The 14338-nt window shown below is 55.0% G+C and overlaps 1 protein-coding gene across 1 annotated transcript in view; it reads right to left on the bottom strand.

The window, feature by feature from the left end:
* Hmcn2 (hemicentin 2) overlaps positions 1-14338 on the bottom strand; it is a 155104-nt gene that overhangs the window by 103799 nt on the left and 36967 nt on the right. Inside the window, exons 9-18 of the mRNA XM_059260027.1 lie at positions 13911-14055; positions 13383-13504; positions 11173-11445; positions 10174-10315; positions 9746-9873; positions 9316-9429; positions 8317-8466; positions 2820-3008; positions 1972-2067; positions 1583-1710 (exon numbers count right to left, since the gene is read on the bottom strand). Of these exons, the coding sequence (XP_059116010.1) occupies positions 1583-1710; positions 1972-2067; positions 2820-3008; positions 8317-8466; positions 9316-9429; positions 9746-9873; positions 10174-10315; positions 11173-11445; positions 13383-13504; positions 13911-14055 (1487 nt within the window). The remainder of the gene's footprint in view (positions 1-1582; positions 1711-1971; positions 2068-2819; positions 3009-8316; positions 8467-9315; positions 9430-9745; positions 9874-10173; positions 10316-11172; positions 11446-13382; positions 13505-13910; positions 14056-14338) is intronic.

Raw genomic sequence — 14338 nt, 5'->3', positions numbered from 1 at the left:
ATCCTCTCTCCTCAGACCCACCCCATCCTCTCTCCTCAGACCCACCCCCATCCTCTCTCCTCAGACCCACCCCAGGATCCTCTCTCCTCAGACCCACCCCATCCTCTCTCCTCAGACCCACCCCAGGATCCTCTCTCCTCAGACCCACCCCCATCCTCTCTCCTCAGACCCACCCCAGGATCCTCTCTCCTCAGACCCACCCCATCCTCTCTCCTCAGACCCACCCCAGGATCCTCTCTCCTCAGACCCACCCCCATCCTCTCTCCTCAGACCCACCCCATCCTCTCTCCTCAGACCCACCCCCATCCTCTCTCCTCAGACCCACCCCATCCTCTCTCCTCAGACCCACCCCATCCTCTCTCCTCAGACCCACCCCCATCCTCTCTCCTCAGACCCACCCCATCCTCTCTCCTCAGACCCACCCCCATCCTCTCTCCTCAGACCCACCCCAGGATCCTCTCTCCTCAGACCCACCCCATCCTCTCTCCTCAGACCCACCCCATCCTCTCTCCTCAGACCCACCCCAGGATCCTCTCTCCTCAGACCCACCCCCATCCTCTCTCCTCAGACCCACCCCCATCCTCTCTCCTCAGACCCACCCCAGGATCCTCTCTCCTCAGACCCACCCCCATCCTCTCTCCTCAGACCCACCCCAGGATCCTCTCTCCTCAGACCCACCCCCATCCTCTCTCCTCAGACCCACCCCCATCCTCTCTCCTCAGACCCACCCCATCCTCTCTCCTCAGACCCACCCCCATCCTCTCTCCTCAGACCCACCCCATCCTCTGTCCTCAGACCCACCCCAGACCCTCTCCTCAGACCCACCCCAGACCCTCTCTCCTCAGACCCACCCCAGACCCTCTCTCCTCAGACCCACCCCAGACCCTCTCTCCTCAGACCCACCCCAGACCCTCTCTCCTCAGACCCACCCCAGGATCCTCTCTCCTCAGACCCACCCCCATCCTCTCTCCTCAGACCCACCCCCATCCTCTCTCCTCAGACCCACCCCCATCCTCTCTCCTCAGACCCACCCCCATCCTCTGTCCTCAGACCCACCCCAGACCCTCTCCTCAGACCCACCCCAGACCCTCTCTCCTCAGACCCACCCCATCCTCTCTCCTCAGACCCACCCCATCCTCTCTCCTCAGACCCACCCCAGACCCTCTCTCCTCAGACCCACCTCATCCTCTCTCCTCAGACCCACCCCAGGATCCTCTCTCCTCAGACCCACCCCATCCTCTCTCCTCAGACCCACCCCAGGATCCTCTCTCCTCAGACCCACCCCATCCTCTCTCCTCAGACCCACCCCATCCTCTCTCCTCAGACCCACCCCCATCCTCTCTCCTCAGACCCACCCCATCCTCTCTCCTCAGACCCTCTCACTGGGCAGCAAGTAGGCAGATGGCAGGACATTAGAAGGCCACAGATGGCAGCCAAGCAGGACAGGTGATGAGACGGGACAGAGTGGGAGGAGGGAGGGAGCATTCCAAATGGGGTAACTGAGAGGCCAAGGCTGAGGTGAGGCTGTGACAGTCCCCTCTCTGTCCACTGCCCACGGTCCACAGGGAAGCCCAGCACTCACCGGCCGGCCAGCCTTGAGCCAGCGTCTCTCAGGGAGGGGCCTCCCTGCCAGGATGACGCAGGTCAGGGACACTGGCTGTCCCTCCAGGACACGGATGATGGAGGCACTGCTGGCGATCTCTGGGGGCACTGTGGGAAGAGGAAACTTCAGTCACACGGCCTGAGGACACAGACCAACCCTTGCTTCTTCCCTCCGAAGCCCATGACTGCATCTGGACTAGAGAGCCCAGAAGGTCAGGTGTCCCCTAGGACACGGCACAAGAAGCAGGGGTACAATTGCGCGGATACATTGGTCCAATGCGGTAGCTACAAGGAGCCCTCCTGGGTACCCACAGCCTGGCTGGAGTACCTGCCTCCCGCTTCCCACAGCTTCCAGATTCACCCACAGACCATGTCCAGTGACCAGCAGCCGGGCCTCAGCCTGGGCCTTCCCGAACACATTGCGAGCTTCACACACATACAGGGCTTGGTCTTCGGGGGCTGTTCCTGAGGAGAGGAATGAGGCTGCTGTTGGGAACCCACGGACTAACACTGCAGGTACACAGCCAGGCCCTGCACACAGGCAAGGGAGGACAAGGGCATTGGAGGACAGGAGGAGGGTGCTACCGGGCCTCAGCTTGCTCATCTGTGGGATGGGGACAGGGATGGGTATGTGGCTGAGTTGCTTATGTGTGCTATACACATAACAGTGAGGAACAGCTGGTCTGTACTGAAGAGGCCTTCAGTATCATCAGGCTGGTGACCCAGCTCATAATGGAATGACTCATTCAGAGCCACCAGCCTGTATGAGCCGGCATCAACCTGCCCATGGCCTGTTGAATGAGAATGGCCCTCAGAGGCCCATATGCTTGAATACTGGGTCCCCAGTTGGTGGAACTGTTTAGGAAGGATTAGGAGGTGTGGCCTTGTTGGAGGAGGTGTGTCACTGGGAGCAGGCTTTGAGGTTTCAGAAGACTTGCACCGTTCCCAGTGTGCCTCTTTCTGTTTGCTGCTTGTGGATCAAGATGTGAATTCTCAGCTGCTACTCCAGCACCTGCCTGCCTGTCTGCGGCCATGCTCTCTGCTGTGACAGTGACAGACTCTTATTCCTCTGGAACCGTAAGCCCCCTAAGAAACCCTTTGGTCATGATGTTATATCACAGCAATGGAAAAGAAGGAATAGAGCTGGTGTTGGGATCAGGGTACCGCCTCCTCAACCCTGCCTCCCAGTCCAGCCCAGCACAGCTCCTTTCTCTTACTTTCAAAGACCAAGACTCCTGAATCCCGTTGCCCAGTTCTGCTACCCCTCCCAGGCTCCAGGGCCTGGCCATCTCCACGCCGCCAAGTGATGATGGGGGGTGGGCGGCCTGTGGCCCGGCAGGTGAGGAAGACACTCTTGCCCAGCTCCACAGTGACATCCTGGGGGGGATCCGTCAGCCTGGGTGCATCTGTGGGAAATAATTGGTTAGTGAGGAGCCCTGGTGAGCTGGGACCCAGAGAACTATCTGTTTACTCTGTTTTATCTGTAAGAGCATCTTCCAGGCTCATCCCATGAACTTAAAGGCACTCCTGTTCACAGTGCCACGGCCAACCTGAGGCTAGTTTGGTCCACCTCTGGAGAGTTCCAGAAATAAAGCAAAGTGAGCCAGTTTTGGAGGGGTGGTGGCCGCAGATGCATCTCACACTCTGCCAAGGGAGCCTTGGGGTAAGTGGGGTGCCTTGCTCTATGGTAGCCATGCGGGGAAAACATTGCATTCCCAGCTGCAGTACCTCCTTAGGCCCCCACCACCTGCAATGAGCTGTACGGCCACAGGATCCTGTATGGCTGAAGATGATGGAGATACAGCCAATAAGGGTCAAGGTTCACACAGGGGCTGGGGGCGTGAGTCCCACTGCCTCCCAGACTCACCTTTCTGCCTCACCCTCCTGAACCCTCGGAGGATGGAGAGGGTCTGTTTGCCTGTGACACACTGAACCTGAAGCTGATACCCACCATGTCCATGGCCCTGCCTGTTTCAAGCCCCACCCCCCAAGTACCACCCTCAGGTTTTCCTTGCCCTCTATATTGCCCTGTACCAGGAACTATTGGGAACAAGCATGTGAAACATCCCAAATTAAAACATTCCTGATACATATGACCTTGTATTTGATGGTTGATAGTGGGGTGCTGGCTGGTGAATATGACCTTGTATTTGATGGTCAGTAGTGGGGTGCCAGCTGATGAATATGACCTTGTATTTGATGGCCGATAGTGGGGTGCTGGCTGATGAATATGACCTTGTATTTGATGGCTGATAGTGGGGTGCCGGCTGGTGATTATGACCTTGTATTTGATGGTTAATAGTGGGGTGCCGGCTGGTGAATATGATCTTATATTTTATGGTCGATAGTGGGGTGCCAGCTGATGAATATGACCTTATATTTGATGGCCGATAGTGGGGTGCCGGCTGGTGAACATGTATTAAAAAGGCCCACAGGTCCACACAAGGACGTGGCTGTCATACAAACCACAATAACCTGAATGGAGCACAAAAGGTGGGGATTTCCCCAATCCTTACTCCAGGCACCCCAGACTCTATTCTCAGGAAACCGATGGAGTAGGCTTTTCCCGTGAGTACTTTGCTGCCTTCACTGGAAAGAGTCAAGCTATTCCCTGCCCCCATGGCAACTCCAGCTCCAGTCCACCCGGAGACCCAGATCTGCCCCAACCCAGACTGTCCAGCAGCCCTGCTCCTCTCCCACGTCCCGAAGCCGTCCACCCGGGAGGTCCAGGCTTTCAATAACAGAGCGGATCTAGAGCCAAGGGAAATCGGCTCCTCTTTCTTCTCCAAAACTGCCAGCCATCTTCAGATAACCTTGAACTTCCTCCCTGGCCTCAGGATTAGGGACATAAAGGGAGACACTTTCACAACTTGGAAAATTACCACAAGACTCAAGACTGTCTGTGAACCGGCTTCAGACAGGGCCCTTCTTCACCGGGTCCGAGGCCACCCAAATGCAGAACCTAGCTCAGAGCCCTGGTTCCCAGAGATCGAGTCCCCCTCCCCCATGTAGCCCCTGGCCTGGGTCCCCTGAAACCTGCTCTGCAGAGTGGACCATGGTGGGGACCAACTGCAGCCTCCTCCATAAGCCCACTCTGTCCAGTGGGTCCTCCACCCGCTTCCCTCCTCAGCTCTGCCCTTGATTTCTCCCAGTTCTTCCTATTCACTCCAGGCCTGCTGAGGGGTAGCTCACACCAGCTCAGCTCCCAAATGTGAGGGCAGTGGTGGCACTGGACACCATCTAAGCGACTGCCAGGAGAAAATGATTTCAGAAACACCATTTCACTAACAGCCGTGAAGTCCAAAGGTGGCACCACAAATCCCCTGTCGTGTGTGAGGAAACTTAGGGCCAGAGAGGGTAAGGTCAGTGAGAGCTGGGCTCGGAGCTCGGGTCCGGCAGGTGCAGAGGCCCGTGCAGCCTCCTAGGTGTCGCTTAAGGACCCCACAGTGGCTGTGTGAGTAGCGGCCACCTCTTCTGTTTTCTTGCAGGGGTCAGTCCGAGAGATGCCTGCCATAGGCCCCACACAGAAAACTGCCACACGATGGCCAGGTGCCCATCCTTTCCCTTCCTTACCCAGAACTCCCCAGTTAAGGTGAGACCCCAGAATCCAGTGTTGTGTCACAGCTGACGCTTCCCTGGTTGGGGCTCTCAATGGGCAAATGGTGGCTGTGTCAGATGTGGTGGGTCAGGACGGGGCCTCTCTCAGGGCCTGGTCAGTGTGTTCAGCTTGCTCTGTCTTCTGGCCTCACTTCCACACATGACCCTCTGTAAGAGCCCAGGCAGGGACCCTGTGGTCACTTCACCTCCATCTCATTCTCTGGGAGTGTCTCTCCACCTTGGCCTCGAGCATGTGCTGGGGCAAAGGGGTCAGAAGTGAGGGGGGCAAGCACAGACAATCCACCTTGGCCTTGAGCATGTGCTAGGGCAAAGGGGTCAGAAGTGAGGGGGGCAAGCACAGACAGTTCACCTTGGCCTTGAGCATGTGCTGGGGCAAAAGGGTCAGAAGTGAGGGAGGCAAGCACAGATAACACTTAGGTAACTCGAGACCCTACTTAGTGTGGTTGTGCACATCCTCCTTTCTAATAATGCACTTGGGGGTGGGGTGGGGACTGGTTGCTATTCTAGAGGACCCAGGCTCAGTTCCAGTACCCACATGGTAGCTTACAACTATCTGTTACCTCCAGTTCCAGGGCACCCGATCCTCTTCTGGCCTCTGTGGGCACCAGACATACACTTGGTCCACACACATACATGCAGGCAAAATACCCATACACACATAAAATACAATAAGTAAGTGTACAGACATTTTTAAGTGATGCACACGGCGCCTCGCTCCTTCACCTGCATGCATTACTGTGTTACATGCACACACACCCTGTAAACCAAGCACCCCTACAGCGGGCTACAAGTGCCCCGCTCTCCCCTTGCAGCCATCACCAACAGTTTCTATCCAAACACGTACACGGTTGTGTCTGGATACGGGGTGGTAGAGGGCCAGTCCAGCCTGGACCAGTTCTGGGCACATGTTCAGTAAAGCAAAACTGTGCCCTCAGGTAAACTTTTAAGGAGAACACCCTATTTACCATCTTATGCCCATGTATAACTGGACATGCAAATGATTAAAATCAGATGCGTTATGGGAAGGGACACACGCAGTAGGAAAATAATTGTATGACCTAATCTGTCAATCAAAACAGAACTACACTTTCCCCCTTAGTAGCCAAGCTCCTTTTCTTGAACCCCGTGAAAGGAAGCCTCAAACAGTCACGGGACGCCCTGAACACCCCACTAACTCTCTTGCAGGATATTCTGGTCATTTCCATTGCTTTGTCCTTAATAAAGTTTCCTTGGTATTTCTGCAAATCTGTGTGAACTTATACTTCAATTCCTTGAAGAAGCCAAGAACCTAGAGATACTCCACTCTGGCCCTGGCCGGTGATAAGAGAAACTCAAGGTCATCCTCACTACACAGTGATTTTGAGGTCAGCCTGGACCACATGAGATCTAGTCTCAAATAACCAACATCAGTGGTGTGGACAGCGTAGCTCAGCACACAGAACTTGGGAATGGGATGCACCAAGGGGCACACTAGCTCTCTGGGGAGTTGCCCACCTTCTAGAGTCCTTGTCAGCCTGCCGGGTGGGCACAGGAGCCAGCCACCCAAGCATGTTGGTTTAGCTGTCCATAGGAGTATGAGTCTCCCATGGTCTCCTTTAGTCTGTTGAGGTCCCCCCCCCTCCGCCCCCCATAGCAAGGCCCTGTTACAATCATCCTGCCACACAGAGGGCAAAGTGGGACTCTCAGGGACAAGGCACTTAGCCAAACAAATAAGCCAGGACTCTTAACCGACGAGTGCCACGCCTTCCAGGGATGTGACTCAGTGGTGGAGCACTTGCCTATCACCAAGATCTGGGTTCCTCTCCCCTAGCCACAGAGAAGAAAGTGTCAGGGGGCTTATAGGTTACTGTACCACTGCAGGTTCTGGCTGGAAAGACGGGCAGGCTGCCTTCTTTCCTGCATCCTACGGGCTACAAGAAGCCCGTTCCCAGAGCCATAGCAGGACGCAGGCACAGCACCCACCTGTTCCCAGTGTCTGCCAGCTTGGCCAGGACGACCGCACCACAGCTGCTGCCTGGATGGGCAGGAAATTTGATTTCCCACTCTCACTGCCAGGCTGGCTTGCCTACGACCCACAGCTGCCTGATATTCATGTCTGCCCTGCCCCCGGGTCCATGTCCATATCGCCTCCTCCCTCAGAGCTAGGGAGATGGTCCCAAGGCTAACAGCACACTGTCAAAGGAACAGGGCACGGCCTGGACCCCAAAGATATAAGGCTCTGATGAAAGCAACCAGATATGGAGCCAAGGCTAATGCCCACAGCAATGCCATAGGCAGTCTTCTAGAACCTTCCAGGTAAGACAAGAATAGTGTTTCATGTCATGAGCCTCCCTTATCTCATGCACACATACGTCAGAGGCATTTTGCCAAGGAGTTTGGAGTTCAGAGAGAGGAAGGATGCCCACACTCACCACTGTCCAATGCTGACCCTGAACACCAGGGTCAAGGGCTCAGAGCCACAGCTCAGCTCTCAACTCTGTTGTGGCTTGTTGTGGCCTTGGGCAAGCTATGTACCTTCTCTGTGTCTCATTTCCCTGTCTATAAAGGGGATATTGATGATCCTCACACCTGCAAAGGTTGTGACGATTATATGAGTGTGAACCTGGAGCGTGCTTGGATGGCCAAATACCACAGACGTGACAGCTCTTGTTTTTATTATTGGACTAAGAAGGCTCTTCATCTGTTTTGTGCTACTGAAGGCCAGCCATGGTGGTGACCGCCTAAGTATGAAGGTTCTCCTTTCTGTAACCTCTCACTGGGCCGCCAGGACAAAGCCAGAGAACTCCCCAAGCTGCAGTGACCCATAGCTGCTGGTAGCTACCATTGTCTCCCATTTCCCACCATGCCTCAGTTGGCTTGCCTTGAGGAGTTCCACATCAGCCTGGGATGTCAGAGACCTTTTCTAAAAATAAAACTCTATTACTTAGCCACAGCCACAAAGCTTTGTCACCGGGCAAGAATTTACACCTGCCCCAGCTCCCTCTGGCTCTCCAAAGCTCCACAGAGGCAGTCTGTGCTACAGATATCAGCTTCCTTTCTAGAGGCAGGCGAGGGGAGGGGAGAGGGAGGCGTGGGTAGGGCCAAGTGCACACTCACGTCCAACCACCAGCTGGATTTCAGCAGAGGCTTCCCCCAGCTCGTTAACAGCCTTGCAGGTATAGAGGCCAGCATCTCTCTCCTGAGCCGCAGGGATTCGCAGTGTCCCAGACTTGGAGCCTTCAGGAGCCAAAATCACTTCCAGGCCCCCTAAACCAAAGATGAAAAGGCATTGGCTGGGACTCTTGGTTGCCCCGGAGCTGGGTCTCAGGCTTCCTGACCCAAGGTTCCTATGTCTGCACAGGCCATGATTGGGTGGGTGGAGGTGCTTTCCCCCAAAGTTATAGCTCCTGGGCTCCATCCTAAGGTGTTTTGGGTGCTGAGTCTTTCCTAAGCTCATTTATTGGGCAGGGCTGGGATTCACCCAAACTCTGACATGGCAAGCTTTTCCTCCAAGGTCTCTACATCTATGCCCCCTTACTGCCTCACCTCTCTCAACCCCAGGTCCCACTGAAGCTGGCATCTGCTTTTAGGGCACAGGAAAAGGTGGGAGGGGCCTGAGTGAAGACATCTCCCTCATGCCTGCCTTCCTGACATCTCTCCTAGGTGCCTGAGGCCCAGGTTTCCCCCATCCTCCCATCTTGACACTCTTCTTTGATTAAATTAATAGTACACTGCACAGTACTTCCCTGCCAGGCATGGGAAGCAGCCTCATCTATCAATTAAGCTCAGCTAGGTATTAGCCCAGGCTTGCTCTAAACACATGTACACACTTGTGTGTGCATGCTTAATCCCCACACAACCCATTTCCAGATAAAGAAACCGAGGTTTAGGGTCCCTGTAGGGGAAAGAAATTTGACCCAGGTCTGCCTGGGTACTGGCGGGCTATGAGGCTGACGGCGTAGGGAGTGCTGGAACCAGCTGCCTCTCCTGGGACAGTCCTCCCCTCCACCCCCGCCACTTCCACATTCGGAGTCCCTGCCTGCCAGTGACCTTTCTGGAAACTGTAAGTCCAGGGCCCTGGTGGACATTTCCTAGGCTTCTCCCCATCAAACGTACCTCGATACCAGATGATTCGGGGTGGGGGGACCCCAGACGCCACACATAGTAGCACAGCCTCTTCCCCAACAGCTGTGAGAACCACGGCATTGACAGCAGAAACAGAGGGTGGGTCTGTGTGGGCCAGAGTGGGCAACGTGAGGCTGACTACTCTGAGGCCAGACCTTCCCTAGCTTTGGTGGGGAGAGATTCCCTTCCCCTTTCCACCTGCCCATCACACCCCTGGCATCCATGTTTATTTCCCTGGCCCCACTACCTAGAACACCAATCCCTTGCATGGGTGTTCTGTGTCTCCCCACCAGACTGTAAGTTCCATGTCAGGAACTGCATGCCCACAGCTGTACCCCAGGGCCCGGTGTATCACAGACACTGGGTGTCCTCGAGCAGGCGGGAGGGAACAGTGTATCCTGAAATGGTGTGGCCCAAGTACCTGTGTAGTAGAGGGTGACTGTCTCCTCATCTGTGCCGACTTCATTAGCAGCCTTGCAGCTGTAGTTCCCAGCATCCTCTGGGGCTACTCCCTGAATGATGAGTGTTCCTTGGGCATCCACGTGGATTCTGGAGTTGCACCAAAAAACACGTGACATATAGTGGCTCCATAGTCATCATTAATATCAAATTAATGTCACTAGTCAATGACGGACACTGGCAGGTTTCTCTGGGTCAGTCACTTTTAACTTACAGCGTTCTTCTTCGAGGTCTGAGCTCCTGACCACCCAGGCCACACTGCACTCAGATGACCCCTGGCAGAAGTCAGGCAGATGCCACCCCCCCTTTTGAGAAGACCCAGGCTTGGATTCCCTCCCAGGCCTCTGTCCGTCTCCTGCCGGACCCAGACCTCTCATCTCACCCACTCACCTGCTGTCCTCTGGCAGGGCGAGGCCCTCCCGGCTCCAGGAGATATGGGGCGTGGGGTACCCCGATGCTGAGCAGCTGACCCTCACCTCCACACCCTGGGAGAAGCGCTGGGACCTAGCATTGATGCTGACTTGAGGGGCCTCTGTGGATGAGAAGAGCCCATCTGACAAGCCTGGCTTCCCCACACTGGCCCTGACTGACCCTCAGCCACAGTACGGGCAGCAGTGGAGAAGAAACATAGGCCCCAGAGCCAGAGTCCCCAGGTGGTACCCCTGGAGGTGGGGAGGCTAGGCACTGATCCAGTACCTACTAGAGCCTCCCAGTCTGAAACTCTCATGCCCTGGACAGCTGTTTTGAGCCTGGCACCCCTGGAGTTCTTGGGCACCCAGGAGGTGCCTGGGCTGGAGGCAGTACATCTCTGTAACCATGATGTGAAACCCATGGCATGCCCTAAAACTAACCCCAAAATTGGGTTCCTTTAATTGGGCACTCTCAGTCCACAGACCCAGTGAGGTTCAAGCCAGGCTCCCACCCAAATTCCCTAAAAAGGCACATGTACCCACTTCCATGCCAAGGAAGACATAACTAATCAATCTCTGTCCTGTAGAGCCCAGGACAGGTCCTCTCAACACACTCCCAGTACCAATGGGAGTTGCTGCTTCAATAAAGAGCAGGTGCTGAGTTGCTGGGTTTTTACATTTGGTGGACTGGTACTTCAGGGAGGAGAGTCTTGGGGAGATCGAAGCCACATTGTATCCTGAAACTCCTACACAGATGCCTTTTTCCTCTGCCTCCTCTACCATCATCCAGCCACTGCCCCACAATCTGTGCCCAGGCACATCTGATCTCTGAGTTCTCACCCTGCCCCAGCCCTAGTATGATGAACCTCCAATAGTGAAGGAGACAGAATCTCCAAAGGTTCCGAGGCTAAGCAGAGGGAAGAGCTTAGGGTGTTCCCAGTGAACACTAGGGGACCAGCAAGAGTGGGAGGGGCCTCACCTCGAACCAGGAGCCAGGTGGATGCCCTTGTGACCCCATTCGCATTGCTGGCCACACACTGGTACTGCCCTCCATCACTGGGGATGATGCTGCTGACCTCCAAAGACAGGTCATGCAGCTGGGTGACCCGGCCTGCTGTGGCTGGTAAGGCTCGCCAGTCCCGGACCCACGTCAGGTTGTAAGGAGCGTCACCTAGGACTTGGCAGGACAGGATGGCGGTCTCCCCAGGGGACACAGTCACATTGGGGCCAGGGACCAGCTGTGGTGGAGGGTCTGCAAGGACAGTGGTATAGGAGGGACTGAGGAGCTGGGGAAGGGAGCAGCTGTCCCCTGTGACTCGGGACACGTCAGCCAGCAGAGCACTCAGCCTGCATCTGCTCTCCATTTGGGGATGCCTGGCCCCTGGGGAGATTGCGTGTCCCCCATCACACTCTCCCTAGGGTGCTATCAAACCCTGGAGCTCTCCACAGCATGGATGTGTTCACAAGCCACAGCCAATGCGCATTCAACAAGCCCTTCTCAGATCTTCATACCCTCCCAGCCAAACGTCTCAGCCAGGAAGAAACCAGCCAGGAGAGAAACTGTGGGAACATCTCTGTCCTTCAGCAGGGTGGCCTATGAGCAGCCGAGACAGACATAAGGCCACAAAGGAAATACCGCTAAGTCTGTTCTCCGGGAGCCAAGCCACCAAAACAACAAGATCAGAGACCACCCACCGGAAGAGCAGGACCAACAGGCCACATGCACCTACAAGAGATGAAAATGTGTGCATGGTGGCAGTGCCTGGGAACCCCATGCTTGGGGAGCAGGGGCAGAATTGCTGTGACTTTAAGACTAGCCTGCTTCACAGGCCCAGTTTCACCATAGCTGGGGCTACCTAGTGAGACTTTGTCTCAATTACAAAAGCAAAGAAAAATACAATGTTTTGAAAGTGCTTAGAAGTGACATCTGGGGACAAACAGGGAAACTGGATATAGAGAAAATTAAGCAGTACTGAAATATCCGTGTGTGTGTGTGTGGTGTGTGTGTGTGTGTGTGTGTGTGTGTGTGTGTGTGTGTGTGTGTGTGTGTTTTGAGACTACATCTCCCTCTGTAGCCCTGATGGACCTGGAACTCCTGTAGCCCAGGCTGACTTCAAACTACTCATCCTCCTAGTGCCTGGATTACAGGTCTCTGGCCAGGAGAACTCAGTTTTTCAGGGTGACATTTTTTTTGGATATCATTGAAACGTCAAGGTAGTTACAATTTAGTTTAATGTAGCTCGGCAGGAATGAAAAGGGCTAGTGAGCCCAATATCAGTACACGGTAGACCAGTTCCTTGGTCCCACCCTCCCTCCTGCTCATCATTTATAAAAAGTTGACCCTCCCTTGTGCTGAGTGGCTCAGACTGACTCACAATCAGGTTGCTGAAATCTCCTGTAGTCTCACTCTCCCCCAAAATGTCTGAAAAGACATTTCTGGGAGGAGCTGAGGAGACAGCTCCTTAGGTAAAATGTTTGCTGTGCAAGCATCAGGATCCGGGTTCAGATACCTAGCAGTCCCACAAAATCCAGGTGTGGCAGCACACATCTGTAACCCCAGCACAAGGGAGTGGAGATGGGGAGATCCCTGGGATTCATTGTCCCCAACCAGTCTCGCTGAAATTAGCAAGCTTTTCTAAGCTCCATGAGAGATTTTGGCTCAACCTCTGGTCCCTGCACACATGTGCACAGGACAGTGCCCCTGCAAACACACATGCATATACTACACACAAAGGAGCTGATCAAATGCTAGATTGGAGGGATTGCAGACAGCTTTGATGTCCTGGTTATGTTTCCCATCTTTTTGCCAGGGGCCATTAAATTGCATTTCCTTTCTTCACTGCAAGACAGTTTGGGTCTCTAACTTTAACGAGGAAATCAGTCTCATCCTGGGACTGCCTATGGCATCTCCAGTGCTCTAGGGCTCAGTGGTGACATCGCGGCAGGGAGTACCATCACCCTGCAAGGACACCGGGCATGGGACTGACATCAGGCAGGGCAACTGACACCTAAAAGCCCCAAGTGGGGTCAGTGAGCAGGTGGTAACACGGTTAGCCGTGCTCTGAGTGAGAGACGTCCCCAGCTGCCAGCAGGCTAGCACCCTGTGCCCCAAGGATGGAGAGTGGCTGGGAGGAAACCCCGAGAGGAGAGAGAGAGGAGTAAAGTGTGCACACAGATGAAGGGGTAGACCTGTGATGACAATCTGGGCGTTGGCTTGTCCTGTCCCAGCTCTGCTGATGGCTACGCACTGGTACATGCCTTCTTCAGCTTTGGAGGCCCGTGGGATCTCCCAGCTGCTGTTCCCTGACCCCCTGCAAAAACAGCAGGCAGTGTGGTCACTCTGACCCCAGCCAGGGTCTCCCAGCCTCAGCGGGGGCTCAGGCCCCCAAATCCTGCACAGAGGGAACCCCAAATCCTCACTAAGGCTCAGTAGGAAGATCCAGAAAAATTCCACAGCAGGCTGTGTGAGCTGAGCCCATGCCTTGACCTCTCTGAACTCTGGACTCCCATCCTAAGGAAGGGTCTAGGGGGTCCCTCCACTCCTGACCCCCACTTCTGGGCCCACTCATGGATAGGACTCACTCTCCCCATCCCACACCGGGCTGACCAGGATGATGTTTAAACTGAGCCCGAGTCTCTCTCCTGCTGCCCTCTCTTTGAGATCTGTCCGGGGCACAGGGGCCCCAGGGCCAGGGACAATGGCTGGTCATCACTCACTGAAAGTGCCGCTCCTCGCCCAGCCTCACTCCATCTCGCTGCAGCTGCAGCCGGAAGGGAAGGGTGCTATACACAGAACAGGACACCAGCAGGGGCTGCTGTAGATAACCGTGGATCCTGGGGGCCATGCTGACCAGCGGCACGCCTGCAGGCAAGCACAAGGCTCAGAGCTCTGCCCTACCCTCACAGAGCCTACCTCCGGCACCTCAGTCACACAGAGGCCCTTAGGAATAAATAAGAGGCAGAAGCCAGCACAGAGACAATGTGTGGTCCCATTTAACGTCACCCAAGGCAGGTCACTTACCTCTCTGAACCTCAGTTTCTGCCTCTGTAAAATGGGAGTGACCCCTTCAAAGTTCAGGGAACATCAGAGAAAAGAATGTATGAGCCAGAGGAAGTGGGGAAATGATATGCAATGCTGACTTGCA

This window comes from Peromyscus eremicus, chromosome 4 (assembly GCF_949786415.1).
Source record: "Peromyscus eremicus chromosome 4, PerEre_H2_v1, whole genome shotgun sequence".
NCBI classification, from domain to species: domain Eukaryota; kingdom Metazoa; phylum Chordata; class Mammalia; order Rodentia; family Cricetidae; genus Peromyscus; species Peromyscus eremicus.
This window is presented reverse-complemented; position numbering and strand designations above follow the sequence as displayed.